Here is a 25,408-nt window from a genome sequence, read left to right on the forward strand (position 1 = left end):
ACCCTAAAGGAAGACTCATAACACTAGACCAAATGCTTTGTTTGGATTTAATTAAATAGGAAAATTATGATATCATTTTTAGTAAAAAGTTTTAGGCGACACTTTTATTGAAAAAGCATTGCATTTTATCCTATATTTAGCGACGCTTATTTTTATATTTAGTGAAGTTTTTATCAAAAAAGCGTCGTCATTTGTTCTAATTTTTTTTTCAATTTGAAAATTACTTTTAGTTTTGTCAAACTAGAATTGTTTAATAGCTAGATTCATGCAAAATAATTAATATACAACAAAATTCAAATAAATATTTGCATAGCAAACTAATATTTTAAGTAAATTTAATATTAACTCATATAATAATTTTATTATTTTAAAATTAATAATTAAAAAATAGTTAATAGATAGTAAATAAAAATATGATAAATTTAATTATTTTCAAAATTTTAATAGATAGTTAATAAATTAATTTAATATTTTATTCATATGTATATAAATAATAAAAATATTAATTAGCAATATGAAGTAAAATAATTAACCTATTTATTTACTTTATTTGTGACTCAATTTGAAATTATTAAAAGTTTGACAAAATTAATTTTTATAATTTAAAAGGATTAGACGGCGCTTTTAACATAAAAAGCATCACCTATTGTCTTAATTTTTGGTGATAAAAGCGTTGCCTATTTGTTTGAATTTTTTTCTTTTAATTTTTTTTACCTATTACATGTACCATTTAAAATATGAATCAAATATACACTTTAGCATAAAAGCGTTGGATTTTCTCTTCTTTTTTTTTTTTAATTTTTTCAAAATTGGATTATTTAAAAACTAGCCTCATTCAAAATGATTCACCAACCACTTATTCCTCAAGTTAGGTTTTATTAATATGCATACATATATATCGATAAATTGAGAAATAAGTGGTTGGTGAATCATTTAACTTGGGGAATAAATGGTTGGTGAATCATTTTGAATGAGGCTAGCTTTTAAGCAATCCAACTTTAACAAATTAAAAACAAAATTGGATTGTTTAAAAGCTAATTCCATGCTAAATAATTTACCAATTACTTATTCTCCAATTTATCTATATATATATATATATATTTACACAACTATATGCCTATTTGCCTTATTAAACTTTTTTCAAGTTTTATTAATATGCATATAATTATGTAAATATATATATATATATATATATATATATATATATATATATCTCCATAAATTGGGAAATAAGTGGTTGGTAAATTATTTTGCATAAGGCTAGCTTTTACACAATCCAATTTTAACAAAATTAAAAAAAAACAAAAAAAAAACAAAACATTGAGAAAAGCCGATGCTTTTATGCTAAAGCGTGGGCTATTGTTACATATGGCGATGCTTTTAGTCAAAAGCGTTGGTTTTTCTCTTTATTTTATTTTATTTTTTTGTTTGAATTGTGTTTTAATTTTGCCAAAATTGGATTGTTTAAAGGCTAGCTTCATGCAAAATAATTCATTAACCACTTATTTTCTAATTTATCTATATATATATATATATATATTTACACAATTATATGCTTATTTGCCTTATTTAACTTTTTTCAGGTTTTATTAATATGCATATAATTATGTAAATATATATACTGATAAATTGAGAATAAGTGGTTGGTGAATAATTTTCCATGAGACTAGCTTTTATACAATTCAATTTTAACAAAATTAAAAACAAAAAAAAATTGAAAAAAGCTGATTCTTTTATGCTAAAGCATAGGCTAGTGTTACATATGGTGACACTTTTAGTTAAAAGCGTCGGTGTTTCTCTTTATCTTACTTTTTTGTTCGAATTATGTTTTAATTTTGTCAAAATTTGATTGTTTAAAAGGTAGCCTTATGCAAAATAATTCACCAACCACTTATTCCCCAATTTATATATATATATATATATATATTTACATAATTATATATAGATATGCAAATATATAATAGGCATATAGTTATGTAAAAATATATATATATATAGATATAAATTGGGGAATAAATAGTTGGTGAATTATTTTGCATGAGATTAACTTTTAAACAATCCAATTTTGACAAAATTAAAAACACAATTCAAACAAAAAAAAAAAAAAAGAGAAAAGCCGATGCTTTTATGCTAAAGCATTGGCTATTTTACATATGGCGACGCTTTTAATTAAAAGCATTAACTTTTCTCCTTTTTTAAAAATTTTTTGCGATGTTTACTTATTGTTTTGTTTGCATTTTTAACTTATTTGTTTTTAAATTTCAGAACTCAATTTTTTTTTTTTAAATATCAAAATATTAGGTGCGCATTTGAAAAGTTTCTCATCAAAAGCATCACCTATTTACCATTTTCTGAAAATTTAAGCCTGTATTTCAATTTTTAAGCTCGTATTTGAAACCCCTTTCCTTTTAAAAACTGTATAAAGTACAAGCCCTAATAGATGTTTGCTTTGGAGCAATCTAAGATTAGCTGGGTTTCTTCTTTCCTATGTTATCACAGGTTAGGTGGGTTTGTCTTCCTATTTTCTATTTGTTGTATTGCACGGGTTGCAAGTGGAAAAAGCTTGGGTTGTGGGTTGTTTTCAAATTTAATAGATGAGTTTTCTTAATCATGCTTTGGTTGATATTTTATTTGCGATTTTGCTTGAGATTGAATTTACTTACATTGATAGGAAAATGGATAAATCATGGATAATAAAAAATAGAACATCAAATGAATTTGCTAAGAGTGTGAAGAAATTTTGGAATTTAGCATCAAGAACACAAATGATTGTAATGCTATACGGTGTTCTTGCATGAAATGTTTATATTTGTTATTATTGTTTTAATTACTTTTTTGTTCATTTCTTATTATGTATTTTCCATTCTTAAGAGAAATTTACCTCACCAAAATTTAAGAACAATGATAATTTTAACATCTTCATTTACTAATTAATTTATAATAATTAATATTTATTTATTTGTATGTGTGTTAATAATTTTTTAACATAATTTTTTCATGTGCAGTATGAAGGTGTAATATGGTCACAAGAGAATGTCAATCAATTTAGGGCTGAATGGGCATAAATTATAATCTTAAACATTTCATCTTGATGAGAATGTATTCAATGCAGTTTAATTGCTGTTGTTTGTACATATAAAATAGTTGACCAAAATTGTAAAAATATTACATGAGTTAATATTTAATTTATTCAAAATTAATTATATTTTGTCATGCAAATATTTATTTTAATTTTATTGTCTTTTAATTATTTTGCATGAAGCTAGTTTTTAAACAATCCAATTTTGACAAATTAAAACACCATTCAAACAAAAAGAAAAAAAGAATAAAAGCATCGTAAAAGCGTAGGCTAAAGTAATTGTTTTTAGTGATAGTTTTTTAAAATTGTCGGCTATTATATAAACATTTAACAATACTTTCACTAAAAGCGTCGGCTTTTGTTTGGACATTTAGTGACGCTTTTTTTTTATAATGAAAAGCGTCGTCTATTGTTTAAGTTTTTAGCGATACCTTTTTAGAAAGCATTACTAAAAATGTAAAAAAGGGCCAATGCTTTTAGCAAAAGCATTGCTAAAGACTTAAACAATAGACGACACTTTTGTTTACAAAAAACGTCACTAAAAGTCTAAACAAAAAGCTTACGCTTTTAGTGAAAGCGTCGCTAAAAGCTTGAAAAATAGCCGACGCTTATTATTAAAACTTTGGCTTTTCTCCATGACATTTAGCAACACTTTTTCTACCAAAAGTGTCAGCTTTTCTTAAATATTAGCCAACACTTTCAAAGCGTCGACTTTTCTTTGGTGGTTTTAGTGACGCCTTATCAAGCGATGCTTTGTGAAGCGTCTGACTTTTATTTTGCCAGATGTATTAATTGCATCTCCTATCATTGCAATTCTTGTAGTGTCTTTTTTTGAAATCTAGTGATCTATAGTTGCTTCTTTTTTTCTTTGGTTTTATTTTTATTTGTATTTTATTTATTTATTTATTATTATTATTATTTGGAATTAAAATTAAAATATTTTATTTTATACAATCTATTAAAATTAAATGTCTATAATTTATACAAATTTGAGCAGTAAAAGTGAAAGTTCCACAATGATTAACATTTACTAATTTTGCAGGTAAAATTTTTTTATTTTTAATAATTTATATTAAAATAATATTAATTAATTAATTAATTAATAGAAAATCACGAATGACATTTTATAGTTTGAGAAGTTTATAATATATATCATAATAAACCTTTTTTTTTTTTTTGTCCTTTCTCATTTTAAATTTAAATATAAGAAACAAAATACACAAATAAAGCAAGCTTGACTGTTCATTTAAGTCACTATAATGCTTAGAAATATTACGGAACATGTCCCTGATGACTGTTTCTTTTCCCTCCACTCGACTCACTTATATAACAAAGGAAAACTCAACTCTCAAAACCCACCTCCCTCGCCATTGCTGGCTGGTCAGCTTTTTCCGATCAACAAAACTAATGGTTCAGTTCCACGAGCACATCATCTTTAGAGCTCCTTAAGAGCCTCCCAATAGGAACGACAATCTTCTGCATCACTTCCACAATCATTAATCTTGTTCATCTTCATGCTCTCTCTCTTTCTGAAGGCCTTCACCCAAGCCTTTAGTATATTTCTGCCGAAAAGCAGTTGATCAAATATTTTGGAACATAATAAGGCAAAATATTACAAGGAAAAATAGTTAAACTAACATTTCTGACGTATTTTATCAAACATTCAAAGACAATAAAAAACAAAATCAGAAAACTGAACATGTATTGTACTGGGTTTCCTATAGAATATATACTCCAAATAACCGGAAAAAGCCTTTTAAATACACAATTTGAGAGATTTTACTTTTTTTTTTTTTTTTAAATTATTCTTTATTCAGATCTCACTAGCTAAATTCAAAAGTATTATTAATTTCTAAATATATATATGTGTGTGTGTATATTAAAGTATAACAGGATATGTAAAATGATTAATTACCTTATTCATTTGGAAGAGATGCGGTAATATATTATTCCACAAGCTTGATTCGCTTGGAATTATTGTGAGGAAGTGGATCACTGTTGTGTCTGCGTCCATTTGGTTGATTAGAACTAGATCTGTTTCCATTTAGTTCCTCAAACCCCTTGTCAGCATTGCAGAACTGAAACCCACACTTTTTTGCAATGGGCCCATTTTTGAAAGATACTCGGAAAGAAGCCTCGGTAATATTGCTATAGATGGAGGACCAATATGGCACAAGCACTTTTGACAATTTAGGATGAAACTTAATAATGGGAAAAATAAACACATGATCTGAATGAATGGTTCCAGGAAAAACAAAGCCCACCCACTCACGACAATATTTGTAAAGACAGACATCACTGTTACTGGTGTTGGTTTTGAAATTGAATTCGCATTCAAGTTTCATATATTGATGATCAGTTTCTCTATCCAACTCATTAGAAACAATGCAAAAGGCAAAACTCAATTTAAACCAATTTTCAGGAAGGTGGATGTTGACAGAATTCCCCCCATCAGTTTGATAGCTGAGCCATTCTGGGATTTCGTCTCCTGGATAGATGATATGATGAAAACACAGTACCTGGTCATATATGGAGAAGAAATTAATATCCAAGTCACTAAAAAAAATCATATATATATATATATATTTTTTTTTTTTGGTGAATAAAATCATATATATATATATATATATAGATATATACTTAGGAGAAAGAAATATAGATACATCATCTTGACTGGGCAATGAAAGAAGGCGTGCTAGCTCAACAATTACGTTGTTCCGTGTGTCCTCATCCAATTTTAGACAATTCATAAACGAATATTCGTAAAAAAGATGTGGTTTGGGTGGAGACCCCCGACTTGATATTGTCTCCAACGATTTGCATTCATCTGCTTTCAAATCACGTACGGATGATGGAAGCTCTGCTATTGATTTCAATCTCTCACATTTTCTTATATCCAAATTTTCCAAACCATGTGGAAGGGGAGGCAATTCTTGAAGTGATGAACATCCCTCAAGGATCAACAGTCGAAGATGCAATAATTTACACAGGCTGTTTGGGAGAAACTTAATCTTATGGCACCCATTAAGAAATAAACGTTGGAGCACAGTTAGATTCTCAATTGACTCGGGTAACTCTTCAATCTCTGCTTCACGTAACACAATTTGAACCAAGCAATCCATATGATTCGAGATTTTTGAAATCTTTCTCAGATTTGTGCAACCAGAAAGATGCAACTGTTTCAGATATTTCGACTCCCAAATGCTTTCTTGTAGACTTTTAATTGCTGTCCCATCCATTGTTATATCTCTTAGGCTGTTTGGAAGATTTTCTATGCCATCTTCCAGATTTTTGCAATTTGTCATATTTAGAGACCGAAGCTTGTTGAGATACTCAAAAAATGGAGGAATATGAACCAAACTTGTGCAATGTTGAAGACGTATATCTTGAAGATTTAGAGCCCGGGACAAGTTTGGTATTTGAATAAGGTGCTTAGAAAAACTAAGATCGATCTCCTTTAACTTCTCGAGCTCAAGTGGCTATCGCTCACAATATTAAAAAAAAAAAAAAATTAACAAATAAATAAAAAAGACAACAAGATTATGCATCTACTTTTTAATTAAACAGTACTGCATCTCTAATACAACATATATTTATATAACTAAATTAAGCATGCATACCTGGTCTTCATTCCAAAGCAGCTCAAGTTGGCTGTCACGCATAATAAGTACAACAAGATTCTCTGTACTCGAATATGGCAAATATTTCAAAGGGTAGAAGTCCCAATGAAAATATTTTATCTCATCAGAAACAAAAGATGCAAGCCCATTAGGAAGATGCATACGTTTGAGCCCATTAAGAAGATGCACACGTTGGGGAATGTGATTTATGCAGGCATAAATATGCGTTATTTTAAGAATTCGGAGATTGTACATGTTTGAGAATGCTGTAGGACTCACTTCCACATCCTTTTTAAGGTTTTCCAGATTCAATAATATACCTTCAATTGTAGATGTTCCCTGACAATCAAACAATTGCCATATATAAGGATACTATTTAAATATGAAGGGAATTTTATTGACTAAAATACTTATATGGATAAATCAATATGTATTTGCACTTACCGTATTTCTTTCCAATACACGGCAGACATCCTTGACATTCCACAGTCTACTGCATTTTCCTGGATCGTTGTTCTCGTCAAAAACAATCCCTTGGCCCATTTGTCGTAGTAAGTCATGCATTTTCAAAACTGCTCCTTTTGAGTTGTATTGCCATTGCCATTTCCATTTCCATTTCCATTCTTCTTTTAGTAAGGATTTATCAATGAGTGCACTTATTCCTATTGCTGCATCAGAATGCTCAGTGCGATTTAATATGCTTTCTACATATTTTTTACTTACTTCACGGGTAAAGATGCATGCCATGTCAAGAAATATACCCTGGATACCTTTGTCATCTAATCCGTCAAAACTTATTCTCAACACTTTTTGAATATCAGGATCCAAACATGTTTCCAACTTTTGCAATGCACTTTCCCAATATTTTACGCCTTTGGACTTAAGGGAAGAACCCAAGACTTCAAGAGCTAAGGGATTGCCCTCTGTATAATTTGTAATTCTTTTTGATAAAGACTCATAACCTGTTGCAGGTAAATGTTGTCCAAAAGCATTGAAACAAAAGAGCTTGAGAGCATCAACGGAAGATAACCCCGTCAACTCGAAAATTTTACCATCCACTGTCTGAACTAATTGCTTGTCTCTAGTTGTGACAATGATTCTGCTTCCCTTAGCAAAATAATACCCATCCAATAAAACTTTTAATTTGTTTCTGCTTCCATTCAAATTATCGAAACAAATAAAAACATTTTTATAACGTAATCTATCTTGAATAAATCCTGATCCTACAGCTGGGGTGTCAGTGCATACCACATTTTTACTATTTACTAACTGAGAAAGAAGTTCATTTCTCAAATGATATGTATCAGCTCGTTCTGGAATATCCTTAAGAAAGCAACGACCATCAAAATGAGAGTATGCATATTTTTGAAACACAATGCTAGCAAGGGTGGTCTTGCCAATACCTCCCATGCCCCAAATACCTATGATGCGAACATCCATTGAGCCAATGCTTAATAATGATTCAATTTTCTTGATATTCTCTTCAATTCCAATGAGATGCCCGTAATTTGTTAACTGGAACTTAGACAATTTTGATAAAACATCTCCAACAATTTGTTGAACTAACTCGTACTCAAACCTATCATTGAAGAAATCAATAAAATACGTATTGTAAGAAGCAGAAGACTCTCTGTTTTTGTTTCTACAGGAGACTCTTTTTCCCAAAAAATAAAATAAAATAAAATACAAAGAAACAGAGGACTCTTGATTCTAAGTTTAGGTATTTAGAAGAAATAAATATAAATTGTTTCAGTACTCAACAAATATGTTACATGTTAGATTATTTGAATTTTAACTCAATACTTGTTTCTTCGTTCTTACCGATTAACAAGGAAATAACAGTCTTGATTGTTTTCATGGTTTTCATCTTTAGCGTATTGCATAATGTTTGTTTTTACTTTCAAAGTGAAATCATTAATCACCGTATCTTTCATTTTCTATATGCGCATATTGGTCAAAATTTTATTACTTGGCGGATCTTTAATTTTTGATAAATTATGGAGGAAATTTTAGTACTAGACCCCGATGGAGCTAAAACCTAAGTTTAGGTCTAGTAATCATTGTTATCTAAACTCTACAAAGGATATTTGATCTTACATGTTTCGTACTATTTAGAGGTAATAAAAAAAAAAAAAAAACAAATTGGGTAATTGGTCTGCTTAGTCCTAAACTATATCCAAAGTCGCACTTTAGTTTTTCATACTTCTTTTCTGCACTTTAATTCTTAATTTTTCATTTTTAACGCATTTTGGTTCTTAAATTATTTTTTGTCTACTTTTTAGGAATTTTAATATGTGTAGTATACTTAATTCAACATGCAAGGGGTTTTGTGGAGTTGTCAGATTTTGTAATTTTGTTGTTTTCTTTACAAATTTTTGGTTTTTTTTTTTTTTTTTTTTTTTTTGCAATAAGTATAGTTAAATTACTTGAATTGAATTGAATATAATTTACAATATACCATCCAAAAAAATTAAGCATCATATCTAATTAGTTTTATTTGATAACAAAAATATGATTAAATATATTTTATTATATGATTAGTTTTCTTTTTTCTACAAATTTAATCATATTAACTTACCTCAATTAACTAGATAAAAAGAAGAAATATATTTAACATACACACTTCTTACAATCGGAAAAATATTTATAATTAACTTGAATATTATTACAAAAAAATTAACTATTATATGTAATTGCATATATATATATATATTGGTGAATATTGTAAACATATACGTATAATTACAATTTAGTTTAAAAAACTAACTTATGTTAATTTATGAATTGAATGTGAATGATTTAATTAATAGTTTAATCATATATGTATCAAACCATAAAAATTATAGCAATATAAAGAAAATATGTCACTATATGATTTTTTTTAAAAGTACAAAATATTAATATATAGATTATTCTTTTTTTTTTTTTTTTTTTTTAAAGTCTGGTATTGCACTAGACACATTGCAGACAGAAGATAAAAATCCTATCCAATATCCACGTTAATCCTATCCAATATCCACTGTATAGTTTGCATCCCTAGATATACCACTCTCTCCCTTCACATTATATCCCACAATTTTCACTAGCGCACTTTTGGTTTTTTTGTTTCTTGAGAGGATTCTCACTACTGATGTAAACGTTAATTATCAATCAGATTGATTGGGCAAAAAAGAAATAGTGTAGTTCAACAGATTATAAGGGGACCTTTTTAATTTAGGTGGAAGAAACAAAATCGGTTATAGTTCGGGCATAACAAATATATAATTACCCCAAAGCCTAATTGGCCACCTGATTTTCAATTAAATACAATCCAACTATTTTGAATAACATAAGAATTTATGCCAGGTAGATGACTGAAGTAATCATGTGAACAGACATAAAAGTGACGTCTAATAAGAAGGATGTGGGAACTTAGCAAAAAGAGAGTCCACACTTTGGGGGAAAAAAAGCAATGTAGAAAAATCAGCACAATGTTCAACCACGAAATTTATAATCCAAAATATTACTTTTTCTGATTAATTGCCTTAAAAGAAGAGGCAGACAGAACATATAAAAAAAAAAAAAAATTATCTTGTGTCATGTGAGAGAAATTGTAGAGAAAGCTGCAAGCTAGACAATAGCATTGGAAGATGACACCATAAGAAGGCTAATTTAGAGAGACAGAACTGGTATTTGCAAATATAAAAAGTGACACTGAAATTATGTTTTTGTGAAAGGAAAAGAAACATATGATTAAGATTTGTAGACGATAAAAAATTATTTTGTTACTGAACAAAATTTTTTATGACACACATTTTTTTTTTTTTTTTTTTGAGGGAGCTTATGCTGATGAACTAACTATAACCACCATAATTAGTAACAATAACAATATATAAACAATGTTAATCTCTCTAGCAAAATGTAATTAACATTTTTGTATATTGTATTATTAGATACTAAGATGGAAAATTACCTAAAATTCTTTGAATGATAACCGGACAAATCAGCTACTTCTTTTAGAGCACCCCTCCACTGCTGCACCTTCTCCAGTTTGTCATAGAAACGTTGTTCATGATTCGCAAATGCAGTTTCATAACTTTGCTCTTGTTTACGCACGATGGATGGATCTATGCCATAAAAAATGGGTATGATATTTTTCCCATTCTTATTTCTCTTGCATTCAAGTACTTCCACCAGTTCATCCAAACACCATGTGGAAGATGCGAAATTTTTGGACAAAACTATTATGTAAATCTTAGATTCCTGAATGGCTCTTTTAAGTGTTGGTGAAATTTCAAAACCACTCTCAAGGGTTTGCTCATCCATGTAGGTGTGGATACACTTTTGACACAAAGCATGATAAAGATATCCAGTAAAACCAACACGGGTATCCTCACCTCTGAAACTAAGAAACACGTCGTACTTTTCTTGAGAAGAAGAAGAAGAAGACGAAGCAGCCATGTTAATTTATACCCTCCAAAGCCACAAGTGAATTAGTGCAAATAGAATCTCCCTTATATATTCCTTATATATATATATATATATATACACACACACACAGATAGATGAGTAAGCTTATCATAAAAAAAGCTCTGTTTGTACCTCCTAATTAGCTCAGAACCCCAACCCACCGTCGTCTTAATTTCTCTTTGCTTATATTCCTAACCCTCTATTCTAAATGGCCTTTATATCATTTCTGGGTTTTAAGCTCAAAACCATAAATAAACAACTCAATGAAAAGAAAAAAATGCAGATGGAGGTAAATTACCAAGCTTTCTCTTCTCCAATTCCAATTCCACAACGCTCTGTTTCTCTGTTTGGGGAGCAAGATTAAGAGTAGGCGGATGAAGCTTTATATCTTCTTCCTTGAACCTTCCAAGAAACAATAAGAGCACTAAATCAGGTGATTGACTCGTTAACGCATTTGTAATTATATAAAATATTTTTTTTTCTCCAACAAAAAGAAAAAAAAAATAGTAAGGGGTAGAAAGTGGTCGTCACCTTCCTCGAATGTCCCACCGTCCTCTTAATTTCTCCTTACAACTCCTTTGAAAAAATAGATAAAATAGAAATTAATACTTCTCTCTAATCAGTAAAAAGATAGAAATTAGTAAAAATGCATCGAAATTGCTTGTCTTCTTCTTTAATGTCCCACACTCCCACTGAATTCATTGGACATATTTTCTACGTAATGTTAACCATAGAGTATAGACTAATAGGTGAACGCGTCTTTTACTTTATGAAATTCGATTCTAATAGGCAAAAGGTGGAGTTCACACTCATGACTTTGAAATTCGAACCATACCAAAACTTTTATACCACATTAATATTTATGTTAAAAAGAAATATTAGATTTAAGAATTTAATTATTGAAATCCAAAAGTACTTTATGGAAAAAGCAAAAAGTGGTGTTAACATGACTTCGTCGAAAGTTTTACACTACGTAAATAATTATATTAAAAAGAAATATAAGATCTAAGAATTTAATTATTGAAATTCAAAAAGTACATTATGCATTAACAAACTATAGCTCATCAGACTTAACCAAAAATTTATACTTGTTCTACTTATCATCTACAACTTACTATAAAAACAAAAAAAAACAAAAAAAAAAAGACTTCGCGATCTACAACTACCCATTGTCAAATTAGGGCTGGAACAGGATGGTGTGCTTGGAGGCCCTTTTTTTTTTTTTTTCCCTACCCAAAAAAAGAAAATCATATCTTTTTTTTTTTAAATAAAAATGATATTTTTAATAGATTTTTCTTGCATATATAATACAATTTGACATAAAGAAATTACAAAAGATATCAAACTTATTTTTACACACATGAATATATAATTTATTATGACAAAAACCTGAGCGAGCTTTCAAAATAGTAAAATCAATCAACTGTTCAATTCCAGTATGCTGTGTTAACAGTGGCAGATCAAGGAAAAAATCCTACTGGGGCCACGTTACATAATATATCTGATTTATATTATGTAGAAATACAAATATATACATAAAATAATATTTTGCTTTGTTATATTATAGTCTATGGCTAATTAGAATAGTCAATAAGTATGATGAAATTTTATTTATCTTTTTTTAAAAAAAAACTTGGAGAAAATAATGATTTCGATACTTTACCAAAAATCGTTTTGTATTCACAATAAATGTATTACCTAATTATTTTTTAAAAAATAAACATACTCAAGACTAATTAGAACAGTCAATGAGTAAGATGAAATTTTATTTATTTTTTTTAAAAAAATACTTTACCAAAAATCGTTTTGTATTCGTAATAAATTTATTACCTAATTATTTAAAAAAAAAAATAAACATACTCAAGACTCATTGAGACAAAAAAAAAAAAACAAAACAAAACAAAACAAAACAAAAAAAAAAAAAGAAAAAAGAAAAAAAGAAAAGAAAAGAAAATGTCTTAAGGAGAATTTAAATATTACATTATGAATAATTATTTTTTTGTTTAAATTACATATTTTCTTTTATTGTTAGCTAATTGTATCAGTTAAGTATAATTCTTGATAAGAGTACAAGAAGCATGTATATTACAATAAGCATATATATTATAAAAAATATACATAAATTATATAATAAGTATTACATTTTTTTTGCATAATAAATAAGTATTATAAAACTCTGGAATTATAGAAGTATTATGGTTACATTAAATAATATAATTGATAAGTGAGAGAGAAACCAAAAATTACATATAGATAAGTTTAATATAAAAGTTAAAATATATATATATATATATATATATATATATATATATATATATTAAACCGATTACATGGTGGAGAGATAAAGGAAGGGGTGTTGTGATCTTTTGATCACGAAAAACATACAAAACCAATATTAAAAAATAAAAAAAGATAAAAGCACAAAAATTAAGAAGAAAAAGATGTATTATTTACTATGAAATTTATACACAAAAAACTTCTCTTAAACTCTCTCTTGAAATCTAAAAATCTGTGTTATCTCTAATGTGTGTTGTATTCAACAAGATTGAAATTAAGCATCTATTTATAATGCTCTCTAGGGTTGAAACCCTAATAGGCAGGACTTAGGAGAAAAAAGGCTAAACCCCCATAATTCTCCCCCTTCCAGCTGTATTTCAAAAACTTGATAGTCACCCGCCATTTAAACCAGCTATATTTCTATACAGCCTTAACTTCTCTAGCATGACAACCTTTGTAAACATATCTGCTGGATTCTCCTTTGTATGTATCTTCACAATTTGAGCAATTTATGCTTTATCACATTGCATATCCAATGATAACAGATATCTATGTGCTTTGTCTGGAAATGGTACATTGAGTTTTTGCTTAAATTCATAGTACTCTGGCTATCACAATATATCTTATAGTCCTTCTGTTTGATGTCCAGTTTATTGAGTAAATGCTTTAACCACAACATTTCTTTACCAGCTTTAGCTGCGGCAATAAACTTTGCTTCTGTTGTAGATAAAACTACACACTTTTAGAATCTTGACTGGCATGATACAACTCCTCCAACAAAAGTGTAAATATAACCTAAAGTAGATTTTCTACTATCAAGTTCTCCAGCCATATTTGCATATATATAGCCTTGTAGAATTGTATCACCTCTCCCATAATATAAGTATACTTTTGATGTACCTTTAAAGTACCTGAGAATCAACTTGACTGCTTGTCAGTGTTCCTTTCTAATTTGAAAGAAATTTGCTTACGGTACCAACAACATGAGCAATGTCTGGTCTAGAACACGCCATTACATATATTAGACTTTCCACCGCTGAAGAATAAAGCTCTGAAGCCATCTTCTCTATCTCTACTTTAGACGAGGAGCATGATCTTTTATTCAACTTAAAATGGTTAGCTAATGGAATGCTGACTAATTTGGCCTTATCCATGCCGAATCTCTTTATCACTCATTTGACATACTTCCCTCGAGATAGCCATAACTTGTGATTCTTCTTGTCTCGGACTATTTGCATTCCTAAAATCTGTTAAGTTGGTCCCAAGTTGTGAAGTCCCACATCAATTGGAAAAGGGAACGAAGCATGCTATATAGGTGGGTGTGAATACATATTCCGTATGACACGTTTTGACAAAACATTGAGGGCTGGGTTGTAAAATGATTCCCCAGGCCCAAAGAAGACAATATCGGACATGGGTGGTTTAGGCTGTCATACAAGTCCTTCATATCAAATTACTTGGAAAGTTCTTTCTTCAACTGACTAATTTTCATTGCATCTTGTCCAATGATCAATATGTCATCAACATATAGCAAAAATGCAATGAAGTTTCTATCTGGAAATCTCTGAAATGAGCACACTGATCTGCATTAGTCTTCTTATATTCTTGACTCACCATAAAAGAGTCAAACTTCTTGTATTACTGTCTAGGTGCTTGTTTGAGATCATACAAGCTCTTCTTTAGCTTGCAAACAAGGTTCTCTTTCCACGAAACCTTAAAACCTTTTGGATGCTCCATATAAATCTCCTCATGTAGATCACCATGAAGGAACATTATTTTCACATCCATTTGTTCAAGTGCTACGTCTGAAGGAAATCTTTGATGACCAATCGAGCTTTGTGCTTCACCACACATCCGTTGCCATCTTTCTTGAGCTTGAACACCCATTTACTCTTCAGTGTCTTCTTTCCTTTTGGAAGCTCAACCAACTCATAAGTATGGTTCTTATACAAAGATTCCATCTCATCTTACATAATATGCATCCATTTTTCTCTGTCTTCATAGGAATTAGTTTCCTGGAAACTCTCTGGCTCTCCTTCTTCAGTAACCAGAATATATTAAGATTCTAGATATCTCTTTGATGGAATACGACCTTGTTCAGATCTTGAGAGAGGTGTACCATCATTTGATTGCTGTGATGGTCTTGCAGCTTCTGGTATTTGAGTATCTCCATGCTCAACATCCTCTTCTCTCTCATGTTCTGTTTATGGTAATTCTCTATGCACCTCGTCGTCATCTGTGGCGGGTTGTACTGGCATTGGATCATGAACAAAATCATAGGCACTGGTACTAGAAAACTTTATTGGCGTCTTAATGTCTTCTATAGTTTTGTTTTCATGGAATACTATATCCTTGCTTCTGATAATTTTCTAAGCTTTTGGATCCCATAATCTATATTCGAATTCTTCATCTCCATATCCGATAAAGATGCATAGAATAGTCCTTGCATCAAGCTTCTGTCTAAGCTCCTTAGATACATGTACAAAGGCTAAATATCCAAATACTCTTGAATAAGAGTATGAGGAATTCTTACGAGACCACACTTTCTCCGGAATTTTAAAATTTAATGGTACTAATGGCAATCTGTTAATCAAGTAGCAAGTGGCACGAATGGCTTCTCCCTAGAATGACTTTATCAGCCTAACCATACTGATCATACTTCTGACATTCTCCATAATCGTCCGATTTATTCACTCGGCTATACCATTATTTTGTGGAGTGCGAGGGACCGTCTTCTCATGTCGAATACCATGTCCTCTATAGTAGGCATAAAACTCTAGAGAAGTATGCTCACCTCCATTGTCTAAGCGAACACACTTCAACTTCTTTCTTGTCTCACACTCTACCATGGCATGAAACTCTTTGAAGTGATATAAAACTTGGTCCTTCATCTTTAGAAAATAAACTCACACTTTCCGAGAAGCACCAGCTATAAAGGTGATGAAATATTTATTGCCACCTAGAGATTCCTCCTTCAAAGGACCAAAAACATCAAAATGCACCAAACTAAACGACTCTAATCTTCTCGTTGAAGAGGATTTAAATGAAACTCTATGTTACTTAACATACAAAAAATTATTACAAGGATCTAGCACAGCATCCTTGGAAATGGTTATAAGCTTCTTTTTCGTCAAGGTAGACAATCCTTTCTCACTCATGTGACTAAGTCTTTGGTGCCACAGATTTTGAGATGCCTCTCCTTCTGTAATGTTTAGGTTGTCTGCACAAATCATCACATGAGTTTTGCAAAGCGTTCCACAAATATATCTTCCAGAAACAACCATAACACCTTTTGTCATTTTTCATGTGCTGTTGTAAAAGTGGTTGCCAAAGTCTTTCTTGTCAAAGGTTATTCTTGAGAGGAGATTGAGTCAAAGGTCTGGAACATGTCGGACATCCTTCAAAGTAATTACGTGTCCAATGTTAGTCTTTATCTGAACATCTCCAATTCCAATAATCTTAGCAAAACTGTTATTTTCCATCTTCACTATGCCAAATTCCCCTGCTTTGTATGTTTTGAAAAACTCTACGTGTGGAGTAATGTGGTAGGATGCTGCAGTATCAACTACCCACTCGACTTCTTGGCTTAAAGTGTGAAGGTATGATTCTTCATGTGTGGAATAATATGCCACTTCTCCTCTGACAGTGACTAAAGTTTCACCATCCTTTTTTGGTTGATTGCTTTTCTGTCCCTGCTCTTTCAACATCTTCCTGCAATACTTTTTCCAGTGACCTTCTCCACCACAATAATGACACTTATATGTTTGTCTGTTTTCATCTGTGGATTTACCTCTGCTCTGGCTCCTGCCTCTCCCCCTATCATGATTACCTTCTTGCTATCTTCCCTGTTTCTATATGACAAGGGCATATGTTTGATCATTGCCAATATCCTTTCTCCTAGCCTCCTCATTAAATAAGGTATCCGTTACCATAGCCATGGTAAGTTTGCCATTCGGAGCCAAATTGCTGAGAGAGATAACTAGTGTCTCCTAGTTATCTGGAAGAGAGCTAAAAAGTAAAAGTGTATGCTTCTCATTCTGTAGTTGTAACTCCATCACAGATAATTGATTTACTAAGTTCTGAAACATACTTGTGTTCTCGGCTACAGAAGTTCCATCCTTTAACTTTAAATTTACCAAACGTCTCATCAACAAAGCTTTATTCCTAGCAGTTTTGGCTTCAACTTCTTTCAGAGGGTGGATGCATCTGTCTCCTGTGTAACATAATGGAAGATACTATGGTCAATCCATTGTCAAATTTGACCAATCATTTTCCTGTTCATCTTCTTCTATTATGCTTCTTTGGTGGGATCGAGTTTCCTTCTTTTGGCATCCAAAAGGTCAAACAAGTCCTTGCAATTTAGAAGATCTTCTATCCGAGATCTCCAAAGTGCATGGTTGGTGGTAGTAAGTTTGATCATAGTTCCCGAATATAACTCGTCCATTGATAAGAGCCTGCAATAAATTTATAGAAAAATGGAAGCTGAATTTGGCAAAATACAGTCCACTAATGCATCCAAAACGATAAAAAAATATTGGATTTGACTTTTCTCAGGTCAAAATTTGAATCTTCAAAATTTGAAATCAAAGTGCAATTTCCAAAAGTTTTGGTCAAACTGCAAATATCAAAACTTTTGGAAAAACCTGCAAATACAAAAAATATAGGGATATTTTTACAATTTCAAAAAAATCTAGGACCATTGCTGATTTGGCAGACCGGATGATGTGTCACAAAATGGTTAATGACTGGCCGGTGATGTGTCATGGCTTGGCTCCGAAACTTGGACGTAGCTCGGCTCAGCTATGTGGCAGGCAAAATGTGCATGGCGTGTGGGTTGCGCATAAAACCTGCAAAAAAGAATTTGATCGGCACGTGAAAATCTACAGAAAGTTTTGACCCGCGCGTTGCAAGTGCATGCGAAGGTGGGTGGTGGTCTGGTTGGGCTCGTTCTCTTCGTCTCGTGAGATCTATGACAGGACCCACCCCGGGAACCCTCCCAGGACCTCCCGGGTGGTCCCGCCTAGTGAAGTTCCACTGGACAATCCTTAGAGAATATCCAATGGAATCTCATCTTAAAACGTGGACAAGGAACACAATCGATAAAAATAACACCTCAATATATATATATAAATAAATCCACAACAGCATAAAGTCCACAACGGGCCTACTGTACTACAGGCCATAACTACACACATAAGTACCATGGTTTCTACTGAGTTCCATATTCAAAATCAGAGTATTCTAAGAGTGTCAACGAAGTCTAGGAGTACAAATAAGTAATAAATAAGTCCAGAAGATAACAATAGATAAAGAAAGGATAAATACGGCTGCTGTCGTGGAAGGAAACAAGCGATAAGCTATGCGCGAGGTAGACTACTACTAGTTGCCTGAGCCTAGGGGAATGATTTTAAAACAAAGAAAATGTGAGATAAGAACATCTCCGTAAGTGGCATAGTATAATAGAAAATCTCAGTAAGTGGCACGCTTAAATTGGAGATCTGGTTAAAAAGTTATGGACGTGTGAAGTTTTCCGACTACCATAATATTTTAATATTTTTGAATCGGTGAACAGTGAAACACCACGTGTCGACATCCGAGAGGTCCACATGGGTGAACAGTGTCACCCACGGTGACTTTTATTTTGGCAAAACGGCGGGGAAGGAGAGAGAAGGAGAGAGAGGAGAGAGAGAGCTAGAGAGAGAAATGACCGGCCACCACAGGTTGGCCACCATCCGGCCATCGGAGGGCCACACGCGCCAGTCACCCCTCACCACCTCCTCAATTCCGATCGACCACCCAAATTTCACGGCCAACCGACCGGCGACGTGTCCGGATCGGAGCGTTTTCCGGCGACAGTGATTTTTCCCCTCCACCACCGGCCACCGCCGATTTGCCTAGTTTTCGGCCACCCCAAGCCACACGTGCCTGACCAATCTCTCACCCGTGGGAATTCCGGCCTACCCACCAAATTTCACGGCCACCGGACCTCCGATGCGCCGGGATCGAAGTATTTTCCGACGAGAGACCGAAAATCTTCAAACCCAGATCTCTTCACCATCTGGCCTCCGTTTGCCTCACCGCCGGTCCCTTGGAACCCTCTCCCCTTGATCTACAAAACCCCCAAAAATCTCAGCCATCGGCCACCGGACGCGCGGCCCGCGGTGATGGTTGCCGGTGACCCCGGCGGCTCGCCGGAAAATCCAGTTCCGGCGAGTACCCAGTTGCACCGCCGGTCCCTCTCCACTAATTCTGACCCCCTGAATCCAAATTCGATGTCCTTTTCCTCCAATTCGCGATGGTTTGGGAGAATCGAGACTCTAAAGGCCGAAAGCCTTCCGGCCAGATTCCGGCCACCTCGGGTCCGATCTCCGGGAAGTAAGACCGAATTCGTAATCCTCGTCACTCAAGCTTCGATTCAGTATATTATTCGTCAATTTTGGTTAACATTTGTATTTAACCCCCCTGGGTACCGGGTATTATTTACCCGAATAAAATATTATTTTATTTGACTGTGTGTGAATTGTTGTTCTAGGAGCACGTGTGCATCATGGAATTGATCCCATAGAGGATCTTAGGTTAATTGCGTGCTCTAGGTGAGTGACCCACCTTAAAAACTATTTTCGGGTGATGATTTATATTTATTTGGTGATATTTGAATATTTGGAAAATATATGTATGTGGTTGGAATTTTATAAAATTGGGTATTTATTTTATAATGTCAGATTTCGAACGTTTGGTTATATGCATACATATATGTATTTTGATGCCATGATTGAATATTGGAGAAATCCAAAGAATTTATGATTTAAATTCTGGATTGTTATTATTATTATTTTTACCTAGAATTTTCATGTACAATCAAGGGCATATGAAGAGAAAGTATATTTAAATATTTTTGTGAGCCTTATATATTATTTTGGAGGAAAAAATTGATTTAAAGGATTTGAAGAAAAATATTGGTATGATGGTACTGTATGTTTTAAAAAGGTAATTATGCATTTATAATGCGAGGTGGTTGATTTCATGGTTTTGAGTAAACCATATTTCTTTTCTATATTGATGATATATGGTGAGAAATGCAAGGAATGTGGGATTTGAGATTTTTATAACTCCCACGGTAAATTTCAGAAATTTTTGGGTAATAATAAAAATGGGCTATTGGTATTTATTTTATTTTAATTATTTTGGACGCACTTATGCAGTACCGGTGTTCTGTACTGTACATGAGATTGTGATTAGCGCTCAGGTTTTAGTCTCCCGTGAGTTACCAATGGACCTGAGGGCAGGCCGGTTTAGTATAGTGCACATAACCGCCTTCCTCCTAGGCCGGGATGATAGTCTCCCGTGAGTTACCTACGGACTTGAGGGCAAGCCAGTTTAGTATAGTACACATAACCGCCCTCTTCCTAGGCTGGGATGACAGGTTTTAGCAGCGGCGCTGTCGGGACGCCGAAGCGACCGTATGCTGGTTCTCTCTTTAACCCCCGTCTGAGGGTGCTCGGGACGCTAAGTACCGTAGGGCATCACTGGTATATAGTGTGGTGCATCAGGCTATTTTCGATCTGAATTTTTAAGCTTATTATTTGGAAATATTATTCAATTAAAATGGTTAATTTATTTAAGTTTTACCGTTTATTTCAAACAAATAATTTTTATGGCATTTTTCTATATGATTTATTAATTGTTATTCAAAATTTACTTTATTCCGGATTATTTTTCTGAGTGCATTGGGTTCCAAAAATTGTTGCATTTTATTGGTATTTATTGATTAAATATTTTCATATAAATTGTGGAGCTCTATATTATTATTTGCATGATTTGTATTTTAAATGTTGATATTCCATTTATTTATTATTTAGTTAATTATTTGTTGGCTACCTTGATTTTGGGGAAATATAATTGCTGGGTTTTGTGAAATGTTTTAAAGGGAAACTTTTCCAACCGAGTGAGCCGTGAGGGTTTTGAGAGAAAATATTATTTTCAATTAATTATTATTTATTTACTCATTTATTGTTAATTATTCAAATGTCCTATAATTTTCGTTACTATTATAATTGTACAGTAGATAGGGTCATTCACTAAGATGATTAGCATCTCACGTTTTTAAATTCCGTTCCCTTAGGTTCGGGCTGGTAAACGACATCAGAATTAACTCGACGTTTGTTGCTGTTGAGTTTCAAGAGTTATGCTTCCTTGTATTCTATTGTATTATTGTTTCCTATTTTATGTTGTATAACTTTCACACTCATCTGTAACTTATGATGCTTTGTATATTTACTGCACCTATTGTATCAATACTGCATGAATTTCCTGTTTATTTTATCGGAGTGCTGAAAGTTGTGAATTAAATTGTAGTAATGTGGGAGGAATAAGGGGATGTTTCTAGAAGTGTGTTTACAGTGCAGGAAAATTGTGGTAAGTCCAACCTTTAGGGGAGGTTCTGTCGGATTTTCCATTAGAAGGTTTGGTAGGGTTTCCTTGGGATCAGGGCTTGTCTAGGGTTCCGGTGAGGAATTTGAATAGGTCCTGACATGTTGTATTCAACAATATTGAAATTAAGCTTCTATTTATAATGCTCTCTAAGGTTGAAACCCTAATGGGCCGGACTTTAAGACAAAAAGGTTGGACCCCATAGGGGCACAATTGTATATACATACATATATATATATATATATATATATAAACAAGTGAAATGGGTGGCATTAAAAGTTTTTAAAACAGAATTTTGAGGGGCACTTGCCCTTGGCCCCCGTATGAATACCTTAGTGTATCTAAATCTTATATAAAAGTCCTGGAACTGTTCAGGACTACAATGTTTGTTTTAGATAAGATAATTCCTATAAGATATAAAATTTATAGTTACTATAATGACTACCATTGGTGGATTTGATCCATTGAAAAAAAAATGGTTTCATTTGCAAAAGAACCAACAAATAAGGAATCAATTAGTCTCTGCAGAAGAGAACCGGCATACCAAACAAAACTTGATCTATAAAGTAATACAATTTGTCCAAGCACTAATGGACCGATGCGATGAGGTGATGAAAAAGGAAGTATATGCAATTTTATTAACCCCAAAAAAAAACAAAAATTGAAGTATATCCATTTCTTTGTTAATTGATGCTAAAAGGAATATATCCCTTTCGAAAGCAAGCGTTGCTATGTAACTTCCAACATATATAATCGGATAATCAATATCGAAAGTGAGAAAATTAGTCATTCTAGCCAACCATGAGCTGCCAACCGCTTTTTCAATTATTACTAAAGGTTTTTCTAAAATTTGTTTACTATAGGATTTATTATAATTATTTTATTTCTTTTTGGAGAATGTTATATATAATTACACAGCATATATATATGTATATATATTTGAACTTTCTGAATTCAGTTCTGCTTGTCTTTCTTGGAGCTGTGACACTAACTTATATGTAAAAAACGTGATTCAATGAAATGCAAAGAAAAAGAGCCGTGCCCCTTCTGATACTTAATGCCAGTTAATTATTGTTTGTGAATCATTGTAACAACAAAGATGAACAAAAGTAAGAGATTTTAGATGTTTGAACTAAAAATGCTATCATAGTAGTGATGACTCTGTTTTGACTCTATTCTCTATTGTTGTACTTGGCCATCATAAGTAAAGATAATATTTTGTTTGGATTAGATGTAGTTGTCGTATCATATGTGTACCTAACAAGTTCAGTGCATGACTGAGTTATTCCTTTTTTTTCTTTTTCTTTTTTGGTTCTTGTCCCCGCTTTATCGAAACCATCTATTTTTTCACTTGGTATGAAACAAAACCATCATCGTCCTCCCTTTTTTCCATTTTATTATTTATTTTTATTATTTCTTAAATTTTAAATCTTATGCAAGGAAGCAAAATCGTCTTTAAATTCAGGTATACATAGGAACTTACAGGTTTGTGTAAAAGTGATTTTAATTATTAGAGAAAAATAGAAGCATCTGCCTAGTTAAGTAAAAACAAGTTACAACCCAGATAACTGTTCCATTATTCATTTATAGAGAATTACAAACTAGAACTCCCTCTAGCCATTGGAAACTTATTCTATTGTCACAAAATATGAAGGTAAGTTTTCGCGCTGTCAAAGCTACAAATCCCAAATGCTTTTTGATAGGTTTTAAAAAATAACAGGACTAAGTAGGGATAATTGCTTTGGAGGCTGTTATTTTGTTATCAATTTAACCACTTTGTTATGAGAAATGAACGCCTAGGAATACTAGGATGATGATATTTTTATTTAGGCGTTATGTGAATTGATATTCAAGGGAATAGGGAAATAAAATAGGATGGAGCTTAATGTAGTAGAATTAATGAATTATCATGTCGATGTTTTTTGTTTAGGTTGTTCTTGGTTGGGTTCTAATTATGTAACATTTTAGCAGAAGTAAATATGTGTTGCATGTTCCAACCGAGGTTGCTTTCTATGCTTTGGCATACTACTTTTATTCATTAGTCTGTATACTTGGATATCTTAATTTCAGTTTTATATATACTTTGGGCGTTGCATGCATGCTGCTGGCCTTGGTAATATGTTGAGTTGGCATGGTTGCTAACCTGCCTAATGTATTCATTGGTCCCGTTTTTGGACAAAAATAGTAGGGCTTTTGAAGTAAGGGAAATCTCTGTTATGGAGGTGATGGATAAACTGTTCGGAGAGCTTATTAACTGGACCAAGTTACCATCAGGACCAAAAAGCTTAAGCCGTTAAGAGTAAAGCCTACTATTTAGATTACCTCAAAATGTCTAAATTTCCTTGGTGCAAAAACCTCATGGATGAATGTCTATCGCAGTGGTGCACCGTACAAGAATTTCAAGTGGGAAAGGAAAAAGAAGTTAGTCTTAGTAACCAAATTTATTCTCTACTGCAAGATCCTTATATTGAAAAAGGAAAATCTCAATTGGATTATAATATTCATGTAAAGTCACATTCTGTAGCAGAATTCTATTGATGAATGTATTTTTTGGTTAATAGGCATAATATAGGAGTACCCAGCAATTTTTTAATGCTGATTGATCCTGCTCAAAGCTAGAGTCATCTTTTTAGTTTTCCTAGTGTAGGTTTTATGTAACATCCCGTCCTGAACAACATCGGAATTTTTTTCACGTTGACCGAGGTTGACTGGGTTTGACTGCCATTGACTGAGAGGGGTCAAAATTTGACTTTTTGATCCGAATGGAATTTCTCTTTGATCGGGGTATCGTTGCAAAGTATGCATTGATCTGAGTCCATAGACCAGTAGCACGTTGAAAACGGAGCTACCGTTTGAAAGTTATGGGCAAAACAAATTGAGATCCGAGCTGTCCAAGGGATGCCGAGTTGACTTTTTGTTCATGCAAAATTAAGTTTTGACTCTTACACGGTTGTGAAGTACTCATCGATATGAGTTCATAGACTAGTGGCACGTCCGAAACGGATATGTGGTTTATAAGTTATGGATCTGTAAAGTTTTTTTTTATATATACTGTATTATTTTAATATTATTTTATTTATATATATTTTTATTTTTATTTTCTTTTTCTTTTTTTCCTTTTCCCCCATGTGGGAAAATGCCCCACGGGTTTCTTCTTCCTTCTTCTCCTTCTCTCTTCATTTCTCCTTCCCGTCAATCTCTCTCTCTCCCTGCTACATCTTTTCCGGCCATCGGACGGCCACACGCGCCAGTCATCAATGAAGCCCATCTGTTGGTAAGCTTAGCTACCAAGTTTGGCGGCCGGCCGACCGGTGACATGCCCAGATCGGGGGTTGAAGCAGGCGGCGGCTCATTTTGTTTTTCCGGCGATTTTGTTGTTTTCCGACCAACCCAGCCCGATTTCATACCCTAATCCCCCTATTTTGGACCTCCTGAGCTCGATTTTGAGGTCCATTTAGCTCAATTCCTTGCCGTTTGGAAGACATGATAAGTTGAAGTTCGGCCGAAAGCTTCTGTCCACTTTCCGACCACCTCCAGTCGAGTTGAGTCCAAC

At 32.6% G+C, this 25,408-nt stretch overlaps 2 protein-coding genes across 2 annotated transcripts in view; one reads left to right on the top strand and one right to left on the bottom strand.

The window, feature by feature from the left end:
- The window catches only part of LOC107403301 (uncharacterized), a 158,817-nt gene that overhangs the window by 81,557 nt on the left and 51,852 nt on the right, over positions 1 to 25,408 (top strand). The gene's annotated exons all lie outside the window — the stretch shown is intronic.
- Positions 4,325 to 11,448, bottom strand: LOC107403307 (TMV resistance protein N-like). The gene is made up of 7 exons (XM_060818182.1): positions 11,281 to 11,448; positions 10,652 to 11,152; positions 7,144 to 8,278; positions 6,700 to 7,038; positions 5,743 to 6,558; positions 4,995 to 5,598; positions 4,325 to 4,641 (listed from the first exon to the last, which is right to left on the bottom strand). The coding sequence occupies exons 2-6, from the start codon at positions 11,137 to 11,139 to the stop codon at positions 5,026 to 5,028; spliced, it is 3,351 nt and encodes a 1,116-aa protein (XP_060674165.1). The 5' UTR covers positions 11,140 to 11,152; positions 11,281 to 11,448; the 3' UTR covers positions 4,325 to 4,641; positions 4,995 to 5,025.

Source organism: Ziziphus jujuba, chromosome 6, assembly GCF_031755915.1.
Source record: "Ziziphus jujuba cultivar Dongzao chromosome 6, ASM3175591v1".
Lineage (NCBI taxonomy): Eukaryota > Viridiplantae > Streptophyta > Magnoliopsida > Rosales > Rhamnaceae > Ziziphus > Ziziphus jujuba.

Coding starts and splice junctions, on each gene's coding strand:
- LOC107403307 (XM_060818182.1), bottom strand. CDS start 11,139: ATGGCTGCTTCGTCTTCTTCTTCTTCTTCTCAAGAAAAGTACGACGTG. Junction 6,559..6,699: donor TGCTTTGGAATGAAGACCAG/GTATGCATGCTT, acceptor TGTGAGCGATAG/CCACTTGAGCTCGAGAAGTT. Junction 5,599..5,742: donor CATTGCCCAGTCAAGATGAT/GTATCTATATTT, acceptor ATATATGACCAG/GTACTGTGTTTTCATCATAT.